At 38.0% G+C, this 25,203-nt stretch overlaps 1 protein-coding gene across 2 annotated transcripts in view; it reads left to right on the forward strand.

Moving 5' to 3' along the window:
• Positions 1-18,342, forward strand: part of UBR5 (ubiquitin protein ligase E3 component n-recognin 5) — a 75,024-nt gene extending 56,682 nt beyond the window's left edge. For both annotated transcript variants that reach the window (XM_010577025.1, XM_010577026.1), the window contains exons 40-59: positions 2,110-2,321; positions 2,712-2,942; positions 4,817-4,890; positions 5,482-5,654; positions 5,754-5,867; positions 6,420-6,640; positions 7,281-7,401; positions 7,499-7,597; positions 7,872-8,115; positions 8,696-8,807; positions 9,333-9,477; positions 9,760-9,890; positions 10,123-10,183; positions 10,511-10,686; positions 11,104-11,188; positions 13,166-13,321; positions 13,716-13,829; positions 15,197-15,341; positions 15,942-16,027; positions 17,172-18,342. In XM_010577025.1, coding sequence (XP_010575327.1) covers positions 2,110-2,321; positions 2,712-2,942; positions 4,817-4,890; positions 5,482-5,654; positions 5,754-5,867; positions 6,420-6,640; positions 7,281-7,401; positions 7,499-7,597; positions 7,872-8,115; positions 8,696-8,807; positions 9,333-9,477; positions 9,760-9,890; positions 10,123-10,183; positions 10,511-10,686; positions 11,104-11,188; positions 13,166-13,321; positions 13,716-13,829; positions 15,197-15,341; positions 15,942-16,027; positions 17,172-17,384 — 2,913 coding nt within the window. In that variant the 3' untranslated portion in view covers positions 17,385-18,342. The remainder of the gene's footprint in view (positions 1-2,109; positions 2,322-2,711; positions 2,943-4,816; positions 4,891-5,481; positions 5,655-5,753; positions 5,868-6,419; positions 6,641-7,280; positions 7,402-7,498; positions 7,598-7,871; positions 8,116-8,695; positions 8,808-9,332; positions 9,478-9,759; positions 9,891-10,122; positions 10,184-10,510; positions 10,687-11,103; positions 11,189-13,165; positions 13,322-13,715; positions 13,830-15,196; positions 15,342-15,941; positions 16,028-17,171) is intronic.
• The last annotated feature ends 6,861 nt before the right edge of the window (positions 18,343-25,203 follow it).

The following is a 25,203-nucleotide window of genomic DNA, read 5'->3' on the forward strand; positions in this document are numbered from 1 at the left end:
AATCATAGAACAGTTGAGGTTGAAAGTGACCTCTGAATATTGTCTAGTCCAAATTTCCTGCAAGGTCAACAGGAGAAGGCTGCTCAGGACTGTGTCCAGTTAGGTTTTGAGTGTCTCCAAGGATGGAGACTCCACAACTGCTCTGGGCAACCTGTTAAGTGTTCGACAAGTCTCATAGTAAAAAAGTTTTTTCTTGAGTTTAAATGAATTTTCAAAGTATTTCAGTTTGTCCCTCTTGCCTCTTGTCCATTCACTGGATATCACTGAGAAAAGTCTGGCTCTGCATACTTCATACCTTTTTATCAGGTATTTATACACACTGATAAGATCCTCCTGAGTTTGTGTCTTGAGTCTAAGCTGTCCCAGCTCTCTCAGCGTCTCCTCATATGAGAGATGTTGTAGGCTGAATTAGCTATAGTTACTAATTCCATTAAATTGTTCGTATTTCATATACATATATTCTTTCAAAACAGGGATTTCAGTTGATTTTTTTCCACAACTAAGTCTAACTGATATCTACTTAATAGTCAAGTCAGGATTGACTGCTTTGGAGATACTAGTGGTCTCTACTAGAGATCTTTTGCCCTGTTCTTTTTGACGTGAACTGTTGAGACTATAAAAGAAGAAAGTTAGTAAAGGCCAAATAATTAAATGACATAAAAGATTTGTACAGGTAAATGCACTGTTAGCTGTCCCTTCTTTCAGGGACATGATCATCCTTTCCCTGTTACGTGTATATTTTTTGGTACAGTGCTCTTTACTGTTGGTTTTTGAAAGTATATGTAAAATGCATCTTTAGAGAAAATACATGAAAGGGAAGACTGGTATCTGGCTTGTATAGAAAGAAGTTTCAGAGACTTAACAACCCAGGAGGAACTTCAGTGTGTTCAGAAAGTATGTATCGTGGGCATAGTGTATAGAGTAAAATTATCTGTACTGAATTTAGTACAAAAATCAACTGTCAGAATAATACCGCTGCTTTGGGGAGCCCAAGAAATCAAGTGATGCTGTTTTCTGTTAGTAGTACTGTGTGCTGGGATGTGAAAAACGGATGACAATATATTTACTTGTAATTGAGCCACAAAGTATTTGTATGGCTCTGTTTTCACAGTACAATGGAAGAAAAAGGCTTCTGATTTGGGAGAGGAATGTTACAAAGATATTTTGGGATCAAATGGTTGGGGAAATGTGCAAGGAAAGAAATGAGAACATGGTTTTATTATGGAGGGGGCTAAAATCAGTTTCTGTTCAGGAGATTCTTAGCAGGAAAATATTGCCTCTGCTTTGTAGAGCTGTTTTGCAAAGGTTACCTCTTTGCCGGATGAGTGCACAGGAGAGCTGTCCAGCTGAGGCAGCAAGAGATTTGTATTAGCATGTGAAAGCTTGACAGTAGAGGTTTCATTTGGATACAGAAATGGGGTTGAAACGGCATTTTGTTAGTTTAGTGGATACAAGAACATTTGGAGTGTGAGGGATGTTTTTGAAGGCCAGAATGTAGAGGAATGAAGAAAGCAGACTGATGTTGGATTAAAAAAAACCAAGGTCAATGGAGTTAGCAAATGGCAAGAACAGCAGGCTCCGGAGCCAGTATTGGGAACAGGTGAAGAAAAGACTGGACTGGGAGGAGAGCTTTGTATGCAGACATAGTTCTCTATGCAGGTCTTAACTTTGTTGTCTTCACTGAGTAAGCTGCAGAAGGTGAAGAATGGTGAAAGATCTGGCTGGTGAATGCCATAGCAGGATGAGGGCTGTTAAAGCTACTAGTAAGTCAGGAAATGGACCAAAATCCCTAAAATAGGCACACCTGGGAGATGCTGGGTGGTCATAAGGTGAGTAGAAGGGATACCCAAAAGGGAGAGAGGGATGGTGAGAATGCTTTACAGACACCAGTGTATTAAGTAGGGAGAGCCGCATACCGCTGCAGTAAATCAGCAGTCTCAATAGAGCTTTTGGAAACTGTTCATTGGTCATTCTTGAATGTGGTTTTACAGCCTGTTTGTAGGGAATCAGGTGTAACTGTAAAAGCCATGGTGGAGGCTTACGTTGAGATTGCATTCTCATCATCTAGTTCTGTTGTTTGCAAAACTAATTAAATCCCATTTTCTATAGAATTACGTAGAAGAAAAGCTTATTCCTACTTGGAATTGGATGGTTAGTATCATGGACTCTACTGAAGCTCAGCTGCGTTATGGTTCTGCATTAGCATCTGCTGGTGATCCTGGGCATCCGAATCATCCTCTCCATGCTTCTCAGAACTCAGCCAGAAGGGAAAGGATGACAGCCCGTGAGGAAGCTAGCTTAAGAACACTTGAGGGAAGAAGGTATGAAAATAGTTTGATTACTGCATGTGATATGAATTACCAGTTTTATAGTCAAATCTCCTTGTTCACTGACATTTTAGGAATCTTAATTTTGTAATGCAGCAGTGTAGTTACTGGTTTGATTTAAGTTGGCTTCCTGTGTTGTTCCTCCTGTTTAATTTATTCTGATGTACTAGATTCATCTCAAGTATCAACTGTTTACAATGTACTGCACCTGAGCTGCTTATAGTAAAGCACAAAACTATGATTGTTACTCTTATTATCACACTGGTTTTGTGGGGCTTTTTTTGAGTTTTTACATCTATATTTCAAATATAGACACTAATATGTAAAGGATGCATTCTATTGTGATACCTAATCTCTCTGTATTCAATGCTTTTCTTTCACTAGACGTGCTACTTTACTCAGTGCCCGTCAGGGAATGATGTCAGCCCGTGGTGATTTCCTGAACTACGCACTGTCTTTGATGCGTTCTCACAATGATGAGCACTCAGATGTTCTTCCTGTTTTAGATGTCTGTTCACTAAAGCATGTAGCATATGTTTTTCAAGCCCTTATTTACTGGATTAAAGCAATGAATCAACAGACAACATTGGATACTCCTCAGCTGGAACGGAAAAGGTATTGAGGCTGACTCATAGAAACAAACTTTTGCAGAAATGGTGTATGCCCTTTTGTTTCAGTCATTGGTGTTGTTACTCAGCAACTCATACAAATATATACATATATCTATGTATCTCTGTGTGTGTAGTAACATGCATGTTATAAAAAATATATATAATGGTGTATAACGTACGTATGTTTGATTGATAAGCCTGTTGCAGTATTCTGTTCAAATCTTTTTATGCTGATTGCTGTAAAAGGTTTTCTTGCCACTGAAACTTGAGTTTGATTTTTAACTCCATGGCAGTGCCTCTAAAAGATGTACTCTGGACTATTTCTCAGCTGAAAAATGCAATCTGCTCCTCACATTTAACATGATAACAACTTATTTAGAATTCTGTCAAACATGTTAATAATGACATGGGAGAAAATGTCAGTCTGGTATGATGGGCTTAGTAGTTCTGTTTTCCATTTGGTTGTGGGTATTTGAGACTTACCTGATGATTTAAAGCACAGTAGAGAAATTAAGAGCTGAAAACGTCCTTAAGTTGAAAATCCCTGCTACTTCAACTACAGCATTTTACAAGGTGCATTTATTACTTTTTAAAATGTCGTAAGACTTTTTTTTTTTTAGAAATGTTCTTTGATTTGAAATGGCAATTAATGATCATAGAAATGTCCACATGTTGGTAGTCTACACCATCTGTTCCCATTTCTTAGTAAGTTTTGAGGTAATGTACCTGAACAGTCTTAGTCAACAGTTAAATAGATGCAAATCTTTGCCCCTTCCTGCCTCTAATTTTCAATATTGCAGGTTGAACTTAACTTTTCCTTTTCTCTATGAATTTAGTAACTGTAAAATGCAAGGTATCAATATTACAGATATATGTTGGGACTGCTGCTTTAGTTCCAATGTTACGTTCAATATATCTTGGTAATGTAAGACTTGTTAGGACCTCAAAATGTGTACCAGAGGATGTTGTTGTCAACAGTAGTTTCCTCACAAGTAGGGATAATTTAATACTGTAACTGATTGAATTTTTGTGCTGGCTAACTTGAGTAGTTAGAGCTGTGGCTTTAAGCCTTTTCCATACAATAACATACATCTGGAATCTGCTTTGTCCCCCAAAATTCACATATTGAAATCTGTCAAATAACTGGTCATCAAAGAATTGCAAAATTCCCATGAAATGCTTATAAGCTATGAAGGCCTAGACCTTTTCAATTAAAGGTGAGTGGTTCAAATTCAGTCAGTTGCTTCTGTTAGATGACATTTTGGTAGCCTGTATGAAATGGAATTTTATCAATCTTCATCTAGTTTCAGAACATATTTCACAATGCACAAACTGCCAGAAATGTAATCAGAGTTCTTGATCCATTTTATAATTCAGTGAAATCCATTTCTTTAATATGCAGCTTGCAGACTTATCTTCTGAAACATGATCATTGACATTATTTTTATAGGAGTAAGCATATTATACACCAGTAATTATTAGAATACTATTCACTTACATATTACTTCCACTAATGCAGGGTTCCTAGTTTTTTTATATTGACAAAGTCTTTTAAAAACAAGCATACCCATCACTGTCTGAAGCTGTAACTTTTCAGATCAAACTTGGTAGGTGGCCGAATGGCTATAAGGGTAACTGTGCGAGTAATGTAGTGAGTGAGTATGTAATTTGTACTTTGATTTTAGAGTGAGTTTGTTCTTGTTATGTATAGCTCTTAAGTACGTTTACTTGTTACACTCTTACTTTTATTGATTGCTACAGATGTAAATGTTTTGCCTAATTTTTTCTTCAAGAGGATTGACTTCTTTCCTTTTTTTCCTTTTTTTCTTTTTTTTTCTTTTTTTTCCTTTTTTTTTTTTTTTTTTTTTTTTTTTTAAGAACTCGGGAACTGTTGGAACTTGGTCTTGACAACGAAGATTCAGAACATGAAAATGATGATGACACCAATCAAAGTTAGTATACAGAAACACTTCTACAGTATGCCAAAATGCGACACTTTCTTAGTGTTTTTTCCCCTTTAGCTAGCTGAGGCTGAATAAATTTTGTTACTTGTGTATGTTACATTAAAGTTGGCTTTTAGTAATATTTTCTTACCGTTGTTACTTTACCAAATTTCTTCTGCCAATGCCTGTTCTCATTTCGAGGCCCTCTTTTTGTCTCCTTTCTCACTAAACCGCAGAATTTGTGCCTTTAATTATCATTCTACACAATTAAAGAATTTAAAATTTGAATCAGAGTTAAACTGATTTTTTTTGATCCGATGAAACTGCTGCTGAAAATGGTAGAAGGTATACTCTATACTAAGTACATATAGTGTAGGAGTGCATGTTCAGTAAAGTTTGTTACAGTAAAAAGAATAAAAGTGATGGCTAAGCAACTTAATAAAAATATGGGATTTGTGGAAGCATCCTGTAGAAGTATTAAATTTGCAGAGATGCTCCTCCAGTCAGATAGCTAAGAGGGAAGTGTATTAATTTTTGGTATTTTAAAGCCTTTGCTTTTGTAACTGTGAAAAATGAATTGAAATCTTCTCTGATATTTAGGTGCTACACTCAACGACAAAGATGATGACTCCCTCCCAGCAGAGACTGGCCAAAATCATCCATTTTTCAGACGATCAGACTCTATGACATTCCTCGGCTGCATTCCACCCAATCCTTTTGAGGTTCCTCTGGCAGAGGCCATCCCGCTGGCAGACCAGCCCCATCTATTACAGGTGACATCAGAGATGGTGTTCTGGAAGAAAACTGCAGTTTGCTTTTTCATTTCTAACTGAAGTATATTATTTACCCAGAATGCTTTTGTTAATTTTCAGCCAAATGCTCGCAAGGAAGATCTGTTTGGCCGACCAAGTCAGGGTCTGTATTCATCTTCTGCCAACAGTGGGAAATGCTTAATGGAAGTTACAGTGGATAGAAACTGCCTTGAGGTATATTTAAAGGTTTTATTATTTTAAACAGTAGGGTAATTTAAGCGAAGTACCTTCATTCCTTAAAAAGACAGTTTAATGTTTTCAGAGAGAATTTTAAGTTGCTTTCAGAATGATAACTTAAAGGCCCAGTAAGTGTGAAAACTTGGACTTTTTATGAAAAGTATGCTTAATTTTTTTTTCAAATGCAGGATCTTTTATGATTACTGATTTATAGCAGATTTCAGGCAATAGTTTTAAAGGCCGCAGTACAATCCCGAGTTAATTTTGAAATGCCAAGTATATAATTAGTTGTGATAAGAACTAAATCTCCCTATAGCCCAGTAGATTTGACTTGTCTACAGACTGAGCATTAAGTTGCAAGTGTATGAAATGCAAACATAAAGTGGGAAAATGTTTTTTTGTATTTGTCAAAATGATTGAGGTTATTGTGTTTTAACAGGTGAATTACAGTGAACACTTTTGTGTGGTTTAAAAATTACATACATATATCTCCTGAAAAAGCCTCCTAGACTGCTTTGAAAGTGCAATTAAATTTTACTTCTTGTTTAGGTTCTTCCAACTAAAATGTCCTATGCAGCCAACTTAAAAAATGTTATGAGCATGCAAAATCGGCAAAAGAAGGAAGGGGAGGAACAAAACGTGCCTACAGAAGAATCTGAGAGTTCAAAGCCAGGACCTTCAGCTCATGATCTTGCAGCACAACTGAAAAGCAGCTTGTTGGCAGAGATAGGTTTGACAGAAAGTGAAGGGCCACCTCTCACATCTTTCAGGTAGTTTGAGTTAAAAATTACTCTATGAAATATTACTGAACTGGTAAAAGGATATTTGGGACTCTGAAAGGTCTTTTTAAACTAAAATGGGTAGCTTGCTTTAGTTTGTAGTTTGTGTTTGGTAGCTTTTAAAAGGAACAGTTGAACAGTCTTCAGAGAGGTCTGTGCAAACTGTAGTGAAAGTCCTTTACTACCTGAATTCCTGCTACAGACCTACTATAGTGTCCTGGGTAGCTAAGTTTAAAAATTGGAATTGACAGCTTGCCATCTGCGTCTGGTGATACTGACCATGCTTTACGCAGTTAGGGATTGATCTGGCCTCACTTGGAATTATAGATTTTTTAAATTTTTTTTTTTAAATGTAAGGTCTTGATTGAAAGGAAACCAATAACAGTGAATTCCATGTAGCAGTGAAGTTACATGCTTTGAGAGTAATTTCTCTTTGGAAGCAAGACTTGTGTTTCAGCTGAAACCAAGCAGCTTCATGTGCTTTTGTCCACAAACTTACTGTACTGTGTTGTTGTTTATCAGTAATAAAGAACTTCGTTGAAGACAGAGGGTAAGAAAAAGAAGTACACAAAACATGTTTGAAATTTAACTTGATTTTGCTTGTCTGTCATTTTTCCTCTCCTCCTGCTAGGCCACAGTGTAGCTTCATGGGCATGGTTATATCTCATGACATGTTGCTGGGACGTTGGCGCCTTTCTTTAGAGTTGTTCGGTAGAGTATTCATGGAAGATGTTGGAGCAGAGCCTGGATCGGTATGTATTTCCCAGTGTAAGGATAATTCCTCTTAAAACTAAATTGTGAACCCCCCTCATTCTGATTTTTGTTTTTGGTTTTGTTTTTTATTTTAAGATTTTGACTGAATTAGGTGGCTTTGAAGTAAAGGAATCAAAATTCCGCAGGGAGATGGAAAAACTCAGAAACCAGCAATCCAGGGATTTAACGTTGGAGGTAAAAAATGTTATTTTATATTCTGAATTTGTTTTCATTAAAAGTTGAATTATCACACATTGCAGTAACTTGATAGGAGAAGTTGTATTTCAGAGTCCGCAAGCAGGTGTCTTAAACCTTACTTTGTGAGCTGTGTTGCAATTACTCTGTAGTTTTTTACTGTCTAACTGCTATTTTATGAGTCTATGCAGAAGTGTCCAGAAAATTCTTGTGATGCTGAAATTCTCTCAGTGTGATGATTAGTAAAGAAAAAACTTTTTTGTGTTTTTACTAGGTTGATCGAGACAGAGATCTTCTAATTCAGCAGACCATGAGGCAGCTCAACAACCATTTTGGTCGCAGATGTGCTACCACTCCGATGGCTGTGCACAGAGTAAAAGTTACTTTTAAGGATGAACCAGGAGAAGGGAGTGGTGTAGCACGAAGCTTTTATACTGCTATTGCACAGGCCTTTCTGTCAAATGAGAAACTGCCAAATCTAGATTGTATTCAGAATGCCAACAAAGGTACCCATACAAGTAAGTGATGCACAGCAGTTAATCTACAGATAACATTCATAAAAGCCTTGGATGCTTTTTTACATTGAAATACTTGGCATTGTCTCAGAGATTTCTCTTGTTAGCTCAGCACAGGAACTGTGAAAATTGTGCATGTTACTTCTCTGAGGCAAGGAAATGGCTTTTTTTCTGCTTTCAGAAACAGGAAGCTCTTGTTTTTCTTGAAACAAGAGTCTGCTTTAGATGCTCTTAGCTTTTTTGAGCATCTTTCTCTCCAGTAGGTAATAATTGTCAAGATTTTAGCTAGTAGGAGCTTATACATTTTCATATGACTTCTCCATTTGGCTTGTCACAAATATATTTTAATGTTTTTGAAAGTATATATAAACTCTTGAATTATTTTGGCATTTTTAAGTTGGTACAAACACTTCAGGTTCCTTTCTTAAGTTTGGCTGAACCCCAATCACTACTTTAAGTGAAGTGGTTCTACCTCATTGATGTCTTTCAAGCTGTCTTCCAAAACTGTGCCCTCCTTACAGTGAAACTTAGGTAGGAGAGAGAAATACAGATGTTTAAGCTTATGAGGATTTTTCCCCTTCAGGTCTGATGCAGAGATTGCGAAATAGGGGAGAGAGAGATCGGGAAAGGGAGCGAGAGAGAGAAATGCGGAGAAGTAGTGGCTTACGAGCTGGTTCTCGGAGAGATAGGGATAGGTAAGTGATATATTTTTAATTTGTTGGAGATACTTTGTCAAATAGAATAATTGCCTTGGTTATCTTCAGGAAAGATACTTTTACATCCTCAAATTTAAGGATTCTGTCTTTTTCGCTTTCAGGAGCAATATACAGGGTAATTTCTTGAAATTCAGTATATTCTTTAAAGAATAATTATGCTTACTCTAGCATTGATAGATTATGTCTCAACCATATGCCATCAATATCTCCTGCTAAAACAACAATAAAAACTTGTGTACTAGTAGGAAATTGTGAGGTGGTTTAGAAACAACATTGCCATTGGTGGCATGTCTGACTGCTGTATCCAAAATACTAGTGGTATTAAAATCTCTGGTTCATTTTGATTCTCTGTTTCTGAATCATTCTCTCCAAGAGCTATGAGCAACACTACTGTTCCAGCATAAAAGCTAATGCTATTTTGAATCTGTGTGCAAATGAGACTGTTCCAGAGGATTTGTGCATATTTCCTCTGAAATGAGTACAAACTGCTCTAATTTTCTTAAGGGACTTTAGAAGACAACTTTCCATTGACACACGGCCTTTTAGACCGGCATCAGAAGGAAATCCTAGCGATGACCCTGACCCACTTCCAGCTCACAGGCAAGCCCTTGGAGAAAGGCTCTACCCTCGAGTGCAAGCAATGCAACCAGTAAGACTTAGCTATCTAATACACTTAATGATAAATTGTTCTTGTCATCTTTTAATTTAAAAATTAATCTCCTTGTCCATTATAGTTTGACATAACTGAAAATATTTGAACATGTAGGCCTGTTTTTATATTCTTTGGCATTTTCTTAAGATTTTGTTTCTGTAATTTGTCATTTAGCTTAGGAGGTATCTTGTATTTACAATACTAAAACTTTTATAAAACCAAATTTGAAAATGAGAGAACTGGAGGAGAATAGTAAGATATATCATTCCTTATCCCCAGGCATTTGCAAGTAAAATCACAGGAATGTTGTTGGAATTGTCCCCTGCTCAGCTGCTTCTATTACTAGCTAGTGAAGATTCTCTTAGAGCGAGAGTTGATGAAGCAATGGAACTCATTATTGCACATGGCAGGTAAAGTATCAAGGAATTAGATAAGAAATGAAAATGATTTTGTGGCCAAAGCACTTCTACTGTGCTACATCTAACCCTGATGCATGCAGCTTATTCCTGGCTTTGTTCTAGGTGTGTCTATTTGGCCAACTGACTTGTTGACTTCAGTTTAATCTAATCTGTCTTGTTTCAGAATATGACAGTTCCTTATTGTGAAATTAAATCTGCATATATTTTTTTTCCCTTTGTCAAGGGAGAATGGTGCTGACAGTATATTGGATCTTGGATTGCTAGACTCTTCAGATAAAGTGCAGGTAATGAACTGTTGCACAAATTAAAGTTACTTAAGATCCAGTTGTATCAATTAATTTTAAAAACTTAAGCAACTAGAGCCTTCCTTTATCATGCAAGACAAAGTTCTGTTTAATTATTTTGTGGAGTCGCCTTTTTTTTTCCTTTTTTTTCTTTTGAAAAGATTAAGCAGTAATTACTCAAAAGTATAAAATGTTACGATCAGGAAATATCATGGAAATTCTTAATCAATGGAACTTGAATCTTTGGGTCCAGTAGCAAATAGCTTGTTGATGTGCGTCAGTAACTAGAAGTAAGTTTGTTAATTGCTGTTCTGACTTTCAAAACAGGAAAACAGAAAGCGACATGGTTCCAGCCGCAGTGTAGTAGATATGGAATTAGATGACACAGATGATGGGGATGATAATGCACCACTTTTCTACCAACCTGGAAAACGAGGTTTTTATACACCAAGACCTGGTAAAAACACGGAAGCAAGGCTGAATTGTTTCAGAAACATTGGCAGGTACGCTACTATTAACTTTCTGGTCTGAAAAAAATATAAAAGATGTAAAATACCAGAGAGAGTACCAATCATCCAGGCTGCAAAAACTTTATTAATTTTACACTATGTATTTCTCACCTGGAGCTAAATAGTTGGGAATTTGCACACATCAACTTGAGGCTTCTTTTCCTGTTAGATTTTTGTTTTTATCTTTTTTTTTTTTTTTACAATCTGAAAGTTTATACTGCAGGAAATTTTTTTTTTTTTTTTTTTTTTTAATTATCTATGCCCATGATTTTCTTTTGGGGATTGATAGAGCTGGGAAGCTAGCTGCAGCTTGATTCGTAGAATACTTTAACTTCCTTAATGTGAGTTTGCTGAAAGATCTCCAATGTAACTTCTGTATTACCAAAACAAAATCCAAACATTTATTTTCAGAATCCTAGGATTGTGCTTGTTGCAGAATGAGCTATGTCCCATCACGTTAAATAGACACGTAATCAAAGTTCTTCTTGGCAGAAAGGTAAGTTGAACATAGAAATCTGAATTTCCTTTAATTAAATAAAATCTCATTTTTAAAAACAGCTTTTTTTCTCTAATGTGCATGTATTGACTAGCAGAGTTGATATTGGAACTGTAAGGATGCCTTTAAATTTAATTTGAGGAGTATTATAATTTCCTGGATTTTGAACTGAGTAGATGTACTAGAAGTCAGGTATTTGACTAAGATGGAATGATTTGTAAAGGGTTAGCCTTTGGCTCTCTTCACAAACAGCTTACTGTCTCCCCTTTTTCTCTTTCTGACACTGGAGACTTAAAGAGAGAGTGTTGGACAGTACTAGGCAACAGCATTTCAGCTTACGGAAAAGCATTTTCCTTTATATTTGAGAGAACTCATTGAATTGAATTGTAATTAAAATTTTGTCTTGTGTATAGGTATAATTTAATTCAGAGCAATAATTACCTAAACGTTTGGTAAAAAATGCTTCCTGACACCAATAAACACTAATTATATACTGCACATTTCATGCGTTAGTCAATAGCATTGTAAGTTCTGACTGATGGAACAACCTTAAACCAGGGTTTATTACTGCTGGTCTTCACTTAACAACAATGTTGATCACATAATCAGCTATCCAACATACATGTGATCTTTAATGAAAAGGGCTAATGGCAGAAAGATATGCCTCCAAATATCCCCTGATATCTTGCAAGAGACATTCCCTTCTAAATCTGTTCTTCATGTTTATCTTCCTGAATATGTATTCCTTCAAGTTAAATATTGGATACATCAAAGAACATTTTAGTTAGTTTGAGTTTAGTTTGTAGATGACTTTTCTCTCCAAGCTGATAAAGAACAAAGAAGCAAGGAACTATAGAAAACAGCAAGAAGTAGACATTGATATTTGAATTGTTGGAAACTGATATGCAGCTACTGGGCTGTCAGTCATTTAAGTGTGTGTGTATATAGGTCTGTGTGTGTTTAAGTGGAGGGGAACTTTCAGCAGTTTGGAGCACTGATGCAAATTGTTTCCAGCTTCAGTCACCCTCCATCAAATCTCTGTTGATCTAGGTGATATGTAGAAGAATTTGTTTAAAAAAAAACCTATAAATTTTCTTTATAATCTCTGTTGTGGTTTAACCCCAGCCAGCAACTAAGCACCATGCAGCCACTTACTCCCCCCACTGCCACCAGTGGATGGGGGAGAGAATTGAGGGGGGGGGGGGAACCCCAAACAAGTAAAACTCATGGGTTGAGATAAGAACAGTTTAATGGAACAGAAAAGAAGAAACTAATAATGATAATAATAACAATAAGAAAATGACGATAATAATAAAAGGATTGGAATATACAACTGATGCACAATGCAATTGCTCCCCACTCGCTGGCCGATGCCCAGTTAGTTCCCGAGCAGCAATCCCCCCACCGCACTCCCCCCAGTTTATATACTGGGCATGACATCACATGGTATGGAATACACCGTTGGCCAGTTTGGGTCAGCTGCCCTGGCTGTGTCCTGTGCCAACTTCTTGTGCCCCTCCAGCTTTCTCGCTGGCTGGGCATGAGAAGCTGAAAAATCCTTGACTTTAGACTAAACATTACTTAGCAACAACTGAAAACATCAGTGTTATCAACATTCTTCTCATACCTAACTCAAAAACATAGCGCTATACTAGCTACTAGAAAGAAAATTAACTCTATCCCAGCTGAAACCAGGACACCTCTATGCGTTTATTAGCAGGAAAGGCTTTACAGGTCTGGCTTTACGTTCTGCTAATGCACTTCAGTTGAGTATTCTAATGTACCTTCAAAAGCAGGCTGAAGGTAGGAGTTTGACTGTCTTTATTTCCAAGTGTTTGTATGCTTTGTTACATGGGTTATGCACTGCTGTATGCTAGAGCATAGATTAGGCACAGATCACATAATTTTGAATATATTCTTAAACAACTGGTGTGTTTCAAACACCTAGTTTCAAACATCTAATTTTTTTTTTTTTAGGTGAACTGGCATGACTTTGCTTTTTTCGATCCGGTTATGTATGAAAGCCTTCGGCAACTTATTCTTGCTTCCCAGAGTACAGATGCTGATGCAGTATTTGCAGCTATGGACTTAGCCTTTGCAATAGACCTGTGTAAGGAGGAGGGTGGAGGGCAGGTAAGCACAGCTAAACCTGTATCTCTAGTTTCAGAATTCAACAGCTTATGCATGTTGTAGTGTACACATAATTCATGCTCTTCTGAGGTGGCAGAGATAATGTTTTACCCTTCCTAGATCCAAACACGGTGTTCTCCTTAGACAATGAAGTGTGGGTTTTTTCCCTTGAAGGTGATGTAGGGTGTACCATAAAGTCTGGATAACATAGTCAATCCTAGGGAATCTTTAAAGCTAACCTCTAGTAGTAGATTTTGCTTGTTTTTAGAGGGATATTAAGCAGTAAATCACTGTGCAGCAAACTGTGGCTGTTGTAATAATCTCATTTCCTTTTTTCCTTTTTTTTTCCTTTTTTTTTTTCTTTTCTTTTTAAATGGTCCTTGTTACTTTGCCATAGGTTGAACTTATTTCCAATGGTGTAAATATACCAGTCACTCCTCAGAATGTATATGAGTATGTCCGGAAATACGCAGAACACCGAATGTTGGTAGTAGCGGAACAGCCCCTACATGTAAGTCTTTGGTGGAGTGGTTTTTTTAAAAAAAAAAAAAAAAAAAAAATCTGTAAGATTTCAGTCAGTTAATTCTTTTCATTGTTATGGTATTGCTAATCAGGTTTCTTTTGAAGTCTTGACAGCTTGATTAAAAATACTTAATTTTCTAATTTTTTTGTAATTGTAGAGTTGTTCATGCAGTACTGTGAAGACTGAGTACCTTGAGCAATTTGTCTTTTTTTATAGAACGAAAGAGAATTTCTTTTAAACTTGATCTCATTGGTTAAGCATATGTGTTCATTTCTTGAGCTCAAATGGCATGTAGCCTCTTGTAATTTTTGCTTTGTATTTAGCAGCTACTTTGTTCTAATAATCTGTCACCTTTGGTTTGTTTAGCTTTTTAAACAAAGATTAAAATGAAATTTCAAAATATTTACATAAATCACCTTGAACTTCTGACTTGTGTCGTTGTTTTAAAAGAAAAAATCAGTTATGAAACATACAACTTTGTTCTTATTTTACTAGCCTGCCAAGAAACCTAACAATTGACTACGAAACTATATTAAAAATAATTTGGTTTTTAAAGCCCTTTTATTTAAAAGTTACGGAAGAATATATTTTTGTAAACAGTTAATGAAGGTCCAGTGCTTAGAACCGCTTACTCTGTTATATGATACTACCTCTAAACTTGATCATTTCTGCTGACTGTGGTTTCCTGCTGCACTTCTGAGATAACGCTAGCAGACTGCTTTGTGCAGCTTAGGTCCAAAATCCTCACAGAAACATGTTCCTGGAATTAGGCTACTTGATCTCTATGTCTGCCTGTATTAATAGTTTGACTCTTGTTTATTTTAAGAGTTGAAAACTATAACATTTGTATTCATTTTGGAATTTACTAAAACAAATTTATTCATATTCTTCCATTTTGAAAATGGAATTTCCAATCTTTTCAGGATATTACTTATTTATATAAAATGTGTGTGTGTATCTATAACATTTTTAAAGCAGAGTTAGCCTGTGAGTGTCTGAGGAAGCAAAGTAACGTGCAAGATGTGGTTTTCGTACTTATCAGATTCAGCGTAGCTCAGCAAAATATCTGAACATTTTAGCATTAGAGAGTACATTTCCTTCTGCTCCTGGTGAAATATTAGTTCAAACCATTACTGCTTTCTTTTGCGGTAGTAGGTAGGGTTTAACGATTGGTGCAGTTCTTTGTTTCAGAAAACTTGCATCTCAGATGGTAAAGCTTTGAAGGAAAAGAACAGCTAGGAGAATAATGAATTTTGAGTTAATAGGGGATTTCACATGGAACTTTTCAGTACTGCATTTAAAGTCAATCTGAAAGTGATATGGCTATAATGTGTGTCTTGTGGTTTTCACTTAAGGCAATGAGGAAGGGTCTCCTGGATGTACTTCCCAAGAATTCATTAGAAGATTTAACAGCAGAAGATTTCAGACTTTTGGTAAATGGCTGTGGTGAAGTAAATGTGCAAATGCTAATCAGCTTTACCTCTTTCAATGATGAGTCAGGTATGAAATAACGTTCTCATTCAGAAACAGAGTTGTGTGGATAACTTAACGCTGTTTGTTCTGTGTGGAGTAAGAGTTACTAGCATTAAACTTATACCTTTTCAAATTTGACATCAGTTAATAAGTCACTGAAAGTCCTAATAAAATTATTACTGTGTTTTGTACATACCTTTGAAAATATTTACCTTCAATTGTGTGTGTGTGGTGGGGGGAGTACGTTTTCCAACTCTGCTGTCACTTGATGTTAAATACAAGGATTGTATTATTGGTAGCATATCTTTCCTTCTGAAAGTTCTGACCTAACTTCAGAACTATAAATGTGATGGATGCAGTCTAATATTTCTTACATAATTTTTAAACTATTTTTAGCTGTTAGGCTTTTTGGTAGGGAGGGGGTGGGAGTTGTACTGAGATATGTCAGAGTTAGCCTTTACATTCAGAAGTGTGTGTATTGGTTTTGAGATTACTAGTGTCTCCAATATCAGGACTCTATGAATGAAAGTGTAGCTGAGATCCAACTTGCAGTACATGTGAAACAGATCTCTCAATATTTTTGTCCAGTGCACCAGCTGAATTATATATCTTTTTTATTTCACACAGGAGAAAATGCTGAGAAGCTTTTGCAATTCAAGCGTTGGTTTTGGTCCATAGTTGAGAAGATGAGTATGACAGAAAGACAAGATCTAGTAAGTTGTCCATTCCCAGTGAAAATGTGCAGAAGAACCGGAATGACTTTGGCATCATTACTGTTTTTAACTGTGTCTACCTGCAGAGACTTTGTATGTGAAGAGTTAAGGTAGCAGAACAGGGTAGTAGGGTTTGATTAGACTTCCAGTTCTGTAAACATCAGGTGTGAATCCTAGACCTTCTTACCACTGAAAGTAAGCGTGGTGTGTCCTTATCCATATTCACAGGTCTCTTACGGAAGCACAGTTACAGTCTCTGCACAGTCGTTCTTAAGCTGAGTAACTGTGGTTAGTCAACTGTGTTGTGGGCTACTAGGGTTTTGAGGCTGAGTTCTTTTCTCTTCCTGGATCATCTACTCTCCTGACTTCTGTGTATCCTGAGAACAACACCTGTGTCCTCTCTGTAGGATGTCAGTAATGATACTATCTCCTTCTCAAAGCCCTTTAGGAATAGCTGGTGAGAAGCTTGAAAGAACAAGATACTGTTCAGGGGGGTTAATTTTGGAAAACTTGCCTGTAAATTGTATTCATTGTACGCTTCTTAAAACTATTTGCTTTTAACTTCCTACTACTTAAGGTACTATCTTTCCTTTACAGTTTGCTAAAAGGAAGCAAGGACTAATCTGAAAAGCGGAAAATCTAGAGCACATTTGTTAAGGAATATCTATGCTTACACTTGGGTAGTGACTCTGCTCTGCAAGTCAGTATTTCACACTTGAGACAGTAAACCAAATATTCTCTGTTGCTGCCTTTTGTCTGTACAAGTACTATATTCTGTAGTCACTGACTGGTTTGTGAGGGATTTCTGATGCATTTTGTATTGATGGCAGTCACCATCTTCCCAGATGGATTTGGGGACATTTTATTTCCTGAGGATTTGCTGATAGAGGAAAATTTTGAGTGCTGCTTTTATCAGTTTTAACAGAAGTATATAATGAGCAGTTGAGGAAAGGAAGTGAAGGAAACTACTATGAAAGCATGTAGCATGACCACTGAGGTTTAGCTGGCATATTGAGCAGAACGTAGTATGATTGAACTTGATGTGACTGTGCAGTTATTCTTTAACCTTTCCCTACACAACATGTAGGCAATGCGAATTTGAGCCTTGTACAGCAAAATTTTAAATGCCGTCTTCTTTTTTCAGGTTTACTTTTGGACCTCAAGTCCATCATTGCCTGCCAGCGAGGAGGGATTCCAGCCTATGCCATCAATCACAATAAGACCACCAGATGACCAACATCTTCCTACAGCAAACACTTGCATTTCTCGCCTTTATGTCCCACTCTATTCCTCTAAGCAGATTTTGAAACAGAAATTGTTACTCGCCATTAAGACCAAGAATTTTGGTTTTGTGTAGAGTATAAAAAGTGTGTATTGCTGTGTAATATTACTAGCTAAGTTTTGTAGATTTTTCCATTTGTCTATAAAAGTTTATGAAAGTTAATGCTGTCATACCCCTGGTGGTACTTTAAAGATTTAAATGCAAACATTCCTGTACTAAATTTGTAACGTAAAGGCCTAAGGAGCACTGGCAATATCTGATTGCAACAGTTTGCTAGTCAATAACTCCTTTGCCTAACCCCAGCCAAAGATGACAGCAGAACAATATAATTTACACTGTGATTTATCTTTTTGCTGAGGGAAAATATGTAAAATGTTCTGAAAATTCACTGCTGCCTTTGTGGAAAGTGTTTCAGCAAAGGTTCTTGTATAGAGGGAGTAGGGAATTTCGAAATAAAAAATTAAGTATGTTCTGTGGTTTATTTTAACTTTTTTATGGTGTTTAATTTGTGGTTGGCTGCAGTTGTGTATCATGTATATTGAACTTGTAAAAAGTTCCTGACAGCTCAGATCCCGAAGTTGGGATTGTTCACTTATGAAACCACTTTCATTGCAATTTTTGTTCTGATTGCATTGAACTCTGGTGCATCAGATACCGTCACTAATATTTTGCATGTAATCTGTACCTTTAGTGATTTTGTTTTTTGGGGTTTTTTTTGTACATATGATGAGGCCAATGCACAGTATTTCATAGTTCACAATCAACATTTTTGTATCCCTTTTTCAGTGAACAGACAGTCAGGGGATTGTTCCACTACCAGTTCTAACCTGACACTTGTACTACGTTATCTAACTATGTAAACTCAGCCTGGGCACTTTCTGGTAACTGTAAAATGTTTATAAGATCATGATTATTGAAGATACATTTTGGAAAACTTTAATGTTCGTGAGCAGCTTAACTTCTTTTGTATCTAGCCTTTTTTTAAGTATCTTGTTACAGTTTTTTAATAAAGAAATTACAGACAAAATACCAAGTCATACTTGAAGAAACAATAGTTTTTATTTATTTAGCCATTTATACTTTAGCTAACGGCATACATTAAACATAGTTGTTCATTAAAAATCCGAATTTTGTAACTGAAAAATTGACATGCAGAAGACATTCAGCCCACATTTTACAGTTAGCAGAGAATCCTGAGTGAAACAGGCCAGGCAACCCCTTCTTTTCACAGAATTCGTTTGAAGGGAAAGTGGCTTGTTCTGAAAAAAATCAAGGTTATTAGGTTAGAATAAAATTCTCAAGCTGCATTGTAGTGGGTTCTACTGTATGTTCACTTTTGAAGTGGTTGGTTGCCTTTGGGGAGGGCAGTCTTTGACCATAACCTAGGACTTGTTTTCCCTAACGCTTGAGAGTTAGGAAGTGATTAATAAAGGAAGGAGGTACTTTTTCTGTGTCAAAACAGGTTTCTGAAAGCTTAGCAGACTGAAGTATTGAAGGTTAAGAGCTTTTTTGTGGTGGTGTTCTCCCTCTTTCTTGCTTCCCCAACCCCATGAGTCCATGTTAGTGATTTTTTTTTTTTTTCCTAGGGAAGAACTAGACTAAGGTTCCATCAAAATCCAAGTAGAATTCACCTTTGCCAGAGCTCCACTGGGTTTTCCTTTCTGCCAGCTAGTTGAGGATGACCAGAAGTTACCTACAGTTGTGATTTTTAAAAAAGCCTGTTTTCACCATTTATTTAGTTGCTAGAGGTATGGAGGACAGTTGAGATCAGAAATTCTGATCACCAGTTGCCAAACTGATGCTGAAAATCCTGTTTTCTAAATAAGGCTGGCTGTTTCAGGCTTGTGTAGTTAAACTGCAGATGAATTAAGTAAACAGATGTAGAATTATTTCTGCATGTACTAATACTTCCTAAATCAATCGTCCTAGAAAATGATAGTTTCAAAGTATGAGGATTGGAGTCTGTTCTGGATTTCCTATTGTGACCTCTAGTGTATCTCAAGTTCAAAACTATCAGATTTTACTATGCTAGTATCAATTAAAAATAAAGCAGTACAGCTACACAAGTCTAGATATAGGTGTATTAGGATAGAGAAAATTTGTACTGGTATGGCTGTTCTCATATACTAGGGAGGATAGTTACAAAGGTACAAAGCAACATAGACATTATGCCTGGATTTCTAACTGGTGTAATTATTTCCATTACCAAAAATGCCTCTGAAATGTGTAAAGTTAGTAGAAAGCAACAAAAGAAACTGTTTAGAATAGGCATCAAACCTACAGTCTGTAAAATAAAGCTCCCTCCCTCACAAAGCTTTGTGAGACTTGATGTATTAAAAAGTATCCAAGGCCCTTGGATGAAAGGCCATATACAAATGTAAAGTACTGTGTGTATATATATATATATGTATTGTGTGTATATGTATATAAGTGTATGTGTATGTATAACATATAAATATATGTTATATGTATATATATTTCTGTATATAGCTTAAACTTTTTTTAAGTCCTGTAATGTATAGCTAGACAAAAATTATGCAGATAACTCACAGTAGCTCACCATATATACACACACAAGGCATTCTGATAAGTGGAGAGGGAATCTAGAATGATTTATGCTGTCGTCATTGACTTGAAATGTGTATGTAGCTTTATAAATAGCTTTTTTCCTCTGTATGGTATATTTAAACTATATCAAGATTTTAATAAGAAAAATGTTTATTAAAATCATACACCTCATCTCCCTTTGACTTAAGCCCTTCTGTTAGTTCACTTTTAAGATGTGGTAGAGAAACTAGTTAAAGGAAAATTCTATAATGTTAACATTTTTTTAATAGTCTAAATCCTTAGCTGTTTATAACTGCTGAAACAGGAGATAAAGGTAGCTACTGATAAAATGTTACCACCAACTACTAGACTAGTTCCTATCCTGAATCTAGGGAAAACCGACACCTTAGTGCTAACTTCCATGGCTAATTCTCAGCGTTGGTTTCTGTTCCTTAGCTAGCTGTATCCAACATAGAAAGTAAATTGCTCCAGCTTTGTTAGTTTTCCAGAAGTGAAAAATTGTATGGACTTGTCATCAAGCGGCCTTTCCCATCTGACTTTTCTTTCCTGCAAGTTAGTCATTTGGTCGTTAGATAACACACAGTGAAAAAGCTGTAATCTGGCAAATTTGTGCATCAAAAGCAATACCCTTGGACAGCAGCAGTCATTCAGGGAGGCAGAGGAAAGGAAATTTTCCTAATCTCTTAACCTATGTTTATTTCTGTATAATTTGCACAATTGTATACAGACGTGCTGTTTTTCAAAAGTTTACTTCCATGTGTGCAACCAAAGAGAAGTGGGTAGAGAGCAGGGTGTGAACCTCTCCTCGGTAGCTGGCGTGCATTTGGGAGAAGTGCCCCAGTCACCACCAACTGCCCTCCTTGCGGTTCTGCTTCTCCTAGGGAGCCCTCCCTCGTTCACCACACCTCTTCTCCATTCTTTATGCCATGTGAAAGATTGTCCAGTAGATTAGTAGTAATCTCCTTGGAGGAAGCTTACTGCTGTTCTCCTTTAACTCTCTTTTTATAGTGTCATTATAGCCTGTGGATCATGTCTCTGTGTGTGAATCTGTAAATGCCATTCTGAGCTTTTTCTGCATCTGTACTCTTCGCTTCATTGACACCTGTATTTCTCTGGCTTCCTCTCTCTAGGGAAAACTACAGATACCTAGCTTAGTAGCTTTGATTCCCTTTCTCTTTTCAGGCTTTGTATGATTAGACCTTTTTTCTGAACTCTTCATTTTGGCTTTTTAATAGTGGGTCTGCCAGCATAGAATAGAAAATTCTGCAAGTCTGGATGAGCTGGATTTCAGTGTGTGTGTGATATTTGCTTATCCCAAGGGTTGAACGTCCACACACAGATTGAAATGTGTATGTGAATTGATTGTGCGAAAGCTTCGGCAACTATCTTGAACTTGCAGTGCTAGAAGTTCTCGCATGGTCTGTGTGAGGAGGACGCAAACAGGCTTCACAGCCGGATCCTGGCCTCCATCGCATCGTAGTCATTGCCTGGCAGGACTTCCTAGCATCAGCAGGAGCACCGATGGGGCCTTTCCTAGTTGGAGATTGCTTTCATGGTTTTCATTTGCAGCTGTTGGACTATCTTACCATTGAGCAGATTTGCTGAACTGAGAAGTGCAGGGGGCTTTTAATTTTTTATATATCTTTTAAGGATTTTCTGTGGAGTTGTCTTTAAGAGGATAACTTCATGTCTTGCTTGAAACACAAGCCTGTAAGTGAGACTTTTTTTTTCCCCCTTTGTCCATGACTTTCTTAACATAAAGGCATTTTTTTGTCCTTAAATATCACCACAAGTTACTATTATAGTAATACACCGTTTAGTATAGCAAGTAGCAGTCAGTTGCTCCCAAGTGTTTCAGGACTTCTTTCCATAACGGTGAAACTTTTCAGTATCCTTTGTCCAGTGATAATGGCAGCCAACATGAATGTGTGTGTTTGAATACTATAGTCATGCAAACCTATTGAAAAATAAGTTGCTGCAACAACCAGTGGTAAGGTTTCTCTGCAGGGAGAATCTTTTAAGAAAACAGTTGTTTTGGACATACTGAAAATATTCACAAATTTATTTTCATACAGTGAACAGTTTCAAGCTGAAAAAGCAGATTTCACTTTCATTTCTAAGTGAAAATTCTTCAATTTAACTGAAATGGCATTCTTCATATAAGAAAAATGGTATTTATAAAGTGTTTTTTAAAAGCTGCTAAGTATTCCCAAAATAAGTAATATCTTCTGAGGGAGAGAGGGAAGAGGCATTATAGTTCAAGCTGTGCTGACTGCATTTTGGGTGCTTTAGCAGATAAAACTTCAGGACATACTTTGTATCAGTAACTTTGTCTTGCCATGAAAGAGTACTTTGCCCCAAAAGTTGTAATTGATGCTAGCACAGATTACACTTTTTTCATTGCTTTTATTGTTTTCAGAACTACTAAATACAGCATGAACTTGCTGATTGTTCTCATACATGTCTTCCCAAAGGAGAATGTGGACAGGCTTTTTTGTTGTTTTTTTTTTTTCTTTCTTTTTAGTGGATGAAAATTACTCTGTTGGACAGAGCAAGCTTTGGGAATGCAAAGCTGTGCTAGTAGGCCCGTAAGGTCTGGGTCTGTGCAACAGTGTACTAAAGGCATGTGCTACTGCTGCACCTCCATTAATTGCAATTAGCAGAGTGAGAGAGCTGTTGTGAAGCCACAGGCCACCCTGTGGGAACGCCCGTTCTGGCGTGCTGCCTTGCTGCGGGTCTTCTCCCCTCCCTGCTGTGGAGTGTCCTGCACCTCCAGGAAGTGCCACCACGCTTTCGGGATGTGACAGTGGATGTGATCCTGCAGATCAGAGTCCCTCCCCATGCAGAAACACCTCCACAACTCCTAGTGCGCGTGTGTTCGTTGTGAACGAGCGCAGGTAAGGGGCCGTGGGGACCGGGGCAGGACAGCTGCTGCACCACCCAGCAGTTAGGAGCTAAGGAATGACTACAGCTTCCACCACCTCCCACTGGGGAGCTTTTTCTAAGTAGGACATTGCAGGTACAGCTGAGTTACCTGAAATCTTGCAAAATCGTGCATAATGCTATATTTCATATGTATGTTTATTCTGCCTGTAAACTATTCTATAGTTCCATAAGTGCTTTTTCCTATTTCAGTATCATGTATATGATGTAATTAATTTATATCAAACAAAGCTAACAGAAGTTGGTGGATTTTTGTGGAGGTGCAAGAACAGCCAACTACTGTTTTGTTAATCCTTGTTGTACATTTTCTTTGCAGTATTTTTCCTTTTATGTATTAATGTTTAGGCACCATGTAAGTAGACATTTGCTGTGCATCTGTAAAAGGGCAGGTGTGACTTTTAAGAAGTTATCCCAAATACTTGGAACTCCTTTCTATTGCTAATTATATTAATTTGTGGTAGTTCTTAAGCTTTGTCAAATACTCAGCAGGACAATCCCTTATTTGGGGAATTCTGAACCAGCAGCCAGGATAATCAGGTTAGGGGGCTAGGACAACTGATAGGCAGGTCAATGTTACTTAATATGGTCAGTATGCTTGAGTTTTGCTGCTTGTTGTTTCTGGCCCGGAAACTCATGTGTCTCCCTCTTAAACCATTAGCACACTCTGCAGTACATAGGGCAATATAATTTGTCAGAGTTAATGTGTCAGTTGGGTTTGCTCTACATCAATCAGTGTTCCTCTAACGGTTTACTTTGGACAAAAACCTGGAATCCCTGGTACTCAGTATGCCAATGAGTGGAGCTGTTATTGGATGTGAATATTAAGCAACTTGTATGGGTATCTGGGTAATAAAACTTAAAGGCTGTAGTAGTCAGGTAACAGCAGATGTTGTTAGTGTAAAACCACCTTTTCTCATTTACTGTTTGTGTTTCTGGTGACTGTTTAGTAACTTGCTGCTCCTCAGAAAACTCAATGAAAGAAAACCAAAGCAGTTCCCGTGCTTAGGAGCAGCACGGTCACCCATGTGGCACAGCTCTCCACTGAACTTTCCTTGCCCCCTGCCCTGGTGAGGCTTGAGCTCCTCTCACAAAGTGTAAAAAAAAGCCACAGAGGCAGGTACAGTCTGGAGGAGCCCAGCTGGCCCGGCTTCCACTTCCCGTGCTTGGGAAACGGGGAGAGGGGAGGTGTTGGTCACTCTGTGGTGGCCAAGTCCCTTAAATAAATAAAAAATCTGAGATTCTTAATGACAGAGAACTTACAAGATGATGGTTACGTTTCTGGAAAAGGATACCGGAATCCGTCGAAGCCCCTACCTGTGCACTATGTACCTTCCCTGGCTGCAGGGCGGTTGGGGATGTTTGGCCAGTGCTTGGACTGGGGAGCACCGGGCAGCGGTCGCAGGGACAGTTCACAGTGTTGATGGACTCGTCTCCACTGAGGAACACCAGGCCTCCGGATCCAGATCCTCCTCCTTCTCCTGAAGGGACCATCCTGGGCTCAGGGCATTTCTCTTGGCCTGCTTGTGTGCTGCCTGACTGTCTTGCTGCTCGTGAACTTTTAATTCTCGCTCACTGGTGTTTGCTTTTAGGTGTGTCTTTGATTTTAGGTCTTTATGACAAACCAGGCGGTACCCATTGGGTGGGACTTTTCTTCTCTTTTTCCTATGGACTGTTTGATTGTTTTGGTAAAAGACCCATGTGTCTACAGGAAAGGGGCCCGAGGGCCTGGCCAGTTTTGGGATGAGGAAGGAAGAGGAACCACTGAACTCTGCCGGTTCCCAGCTCTGGATGAAATCTCTCTGCTTGCAGGAAGTGACAGGAACAAATGTCAATAGTACTTTCACTCACGGTGTTTGCACTCACAGGCCTCCAAGCACCTCCCAGCACTACCACTCTGTCTGCCTGTTACACAGCCCCTGGAGGGTGTTCTGAGGTCTGTATGAGCTGAGGATGGATTTAAAAAAGATGACTTTTCTTACATCAGTTGCTCTTTCTTGTACATTTTGAGAGTGCACCCATGTGCGCAGTAACAGACACTTCAGGTTATGTCTCGGTGACAGCTACCACTACCCTCTTCAACGCTGAAGAACGCATCCAGTATTTGTAACAAAGCCGTTAACTCCCTCCACTAGTTATCACCTTTCAGCGGCTTGCCTAGGCTCTTCTCCTACTTTGGGGGTGGTGGTTGTTTGCCGCTGTTGTCCTTGCCCTCGCTGCTCGCTCTCCCTCCGCCCGGCAGCCGCAGAGGCCCTGCAGACCAGGGCAAGCCGGCGCAAACCTGCGGGCGCTGGTTGCCCCCTCGGGCCAGAGACCGGCTCGAAGCACCTGCTCCTTTCCCGGCTCTGGCTGGAGGCCACCTGGCCCGGAGCCCTTCGCCGCCGTC

This window comes from Haliaeetus leucocephalus, unplaced genomic scaffold (assembly GCF_000737465.1).
Source record: "Haliaeetus leucocephalus isolate CR32 unplaced genomic scaffold, Haliaeetus_leucocephalus-4.0 Scaffold555, whole genome shotgun sequence".
Taxonomy (NCBI): domain Eukaryota; kingdom Metazoa; phylum Chordata; class Aves; order Accipitriformes; family Accipitridae; genus Haliaeetus; species Haliaeetus leucocephalus.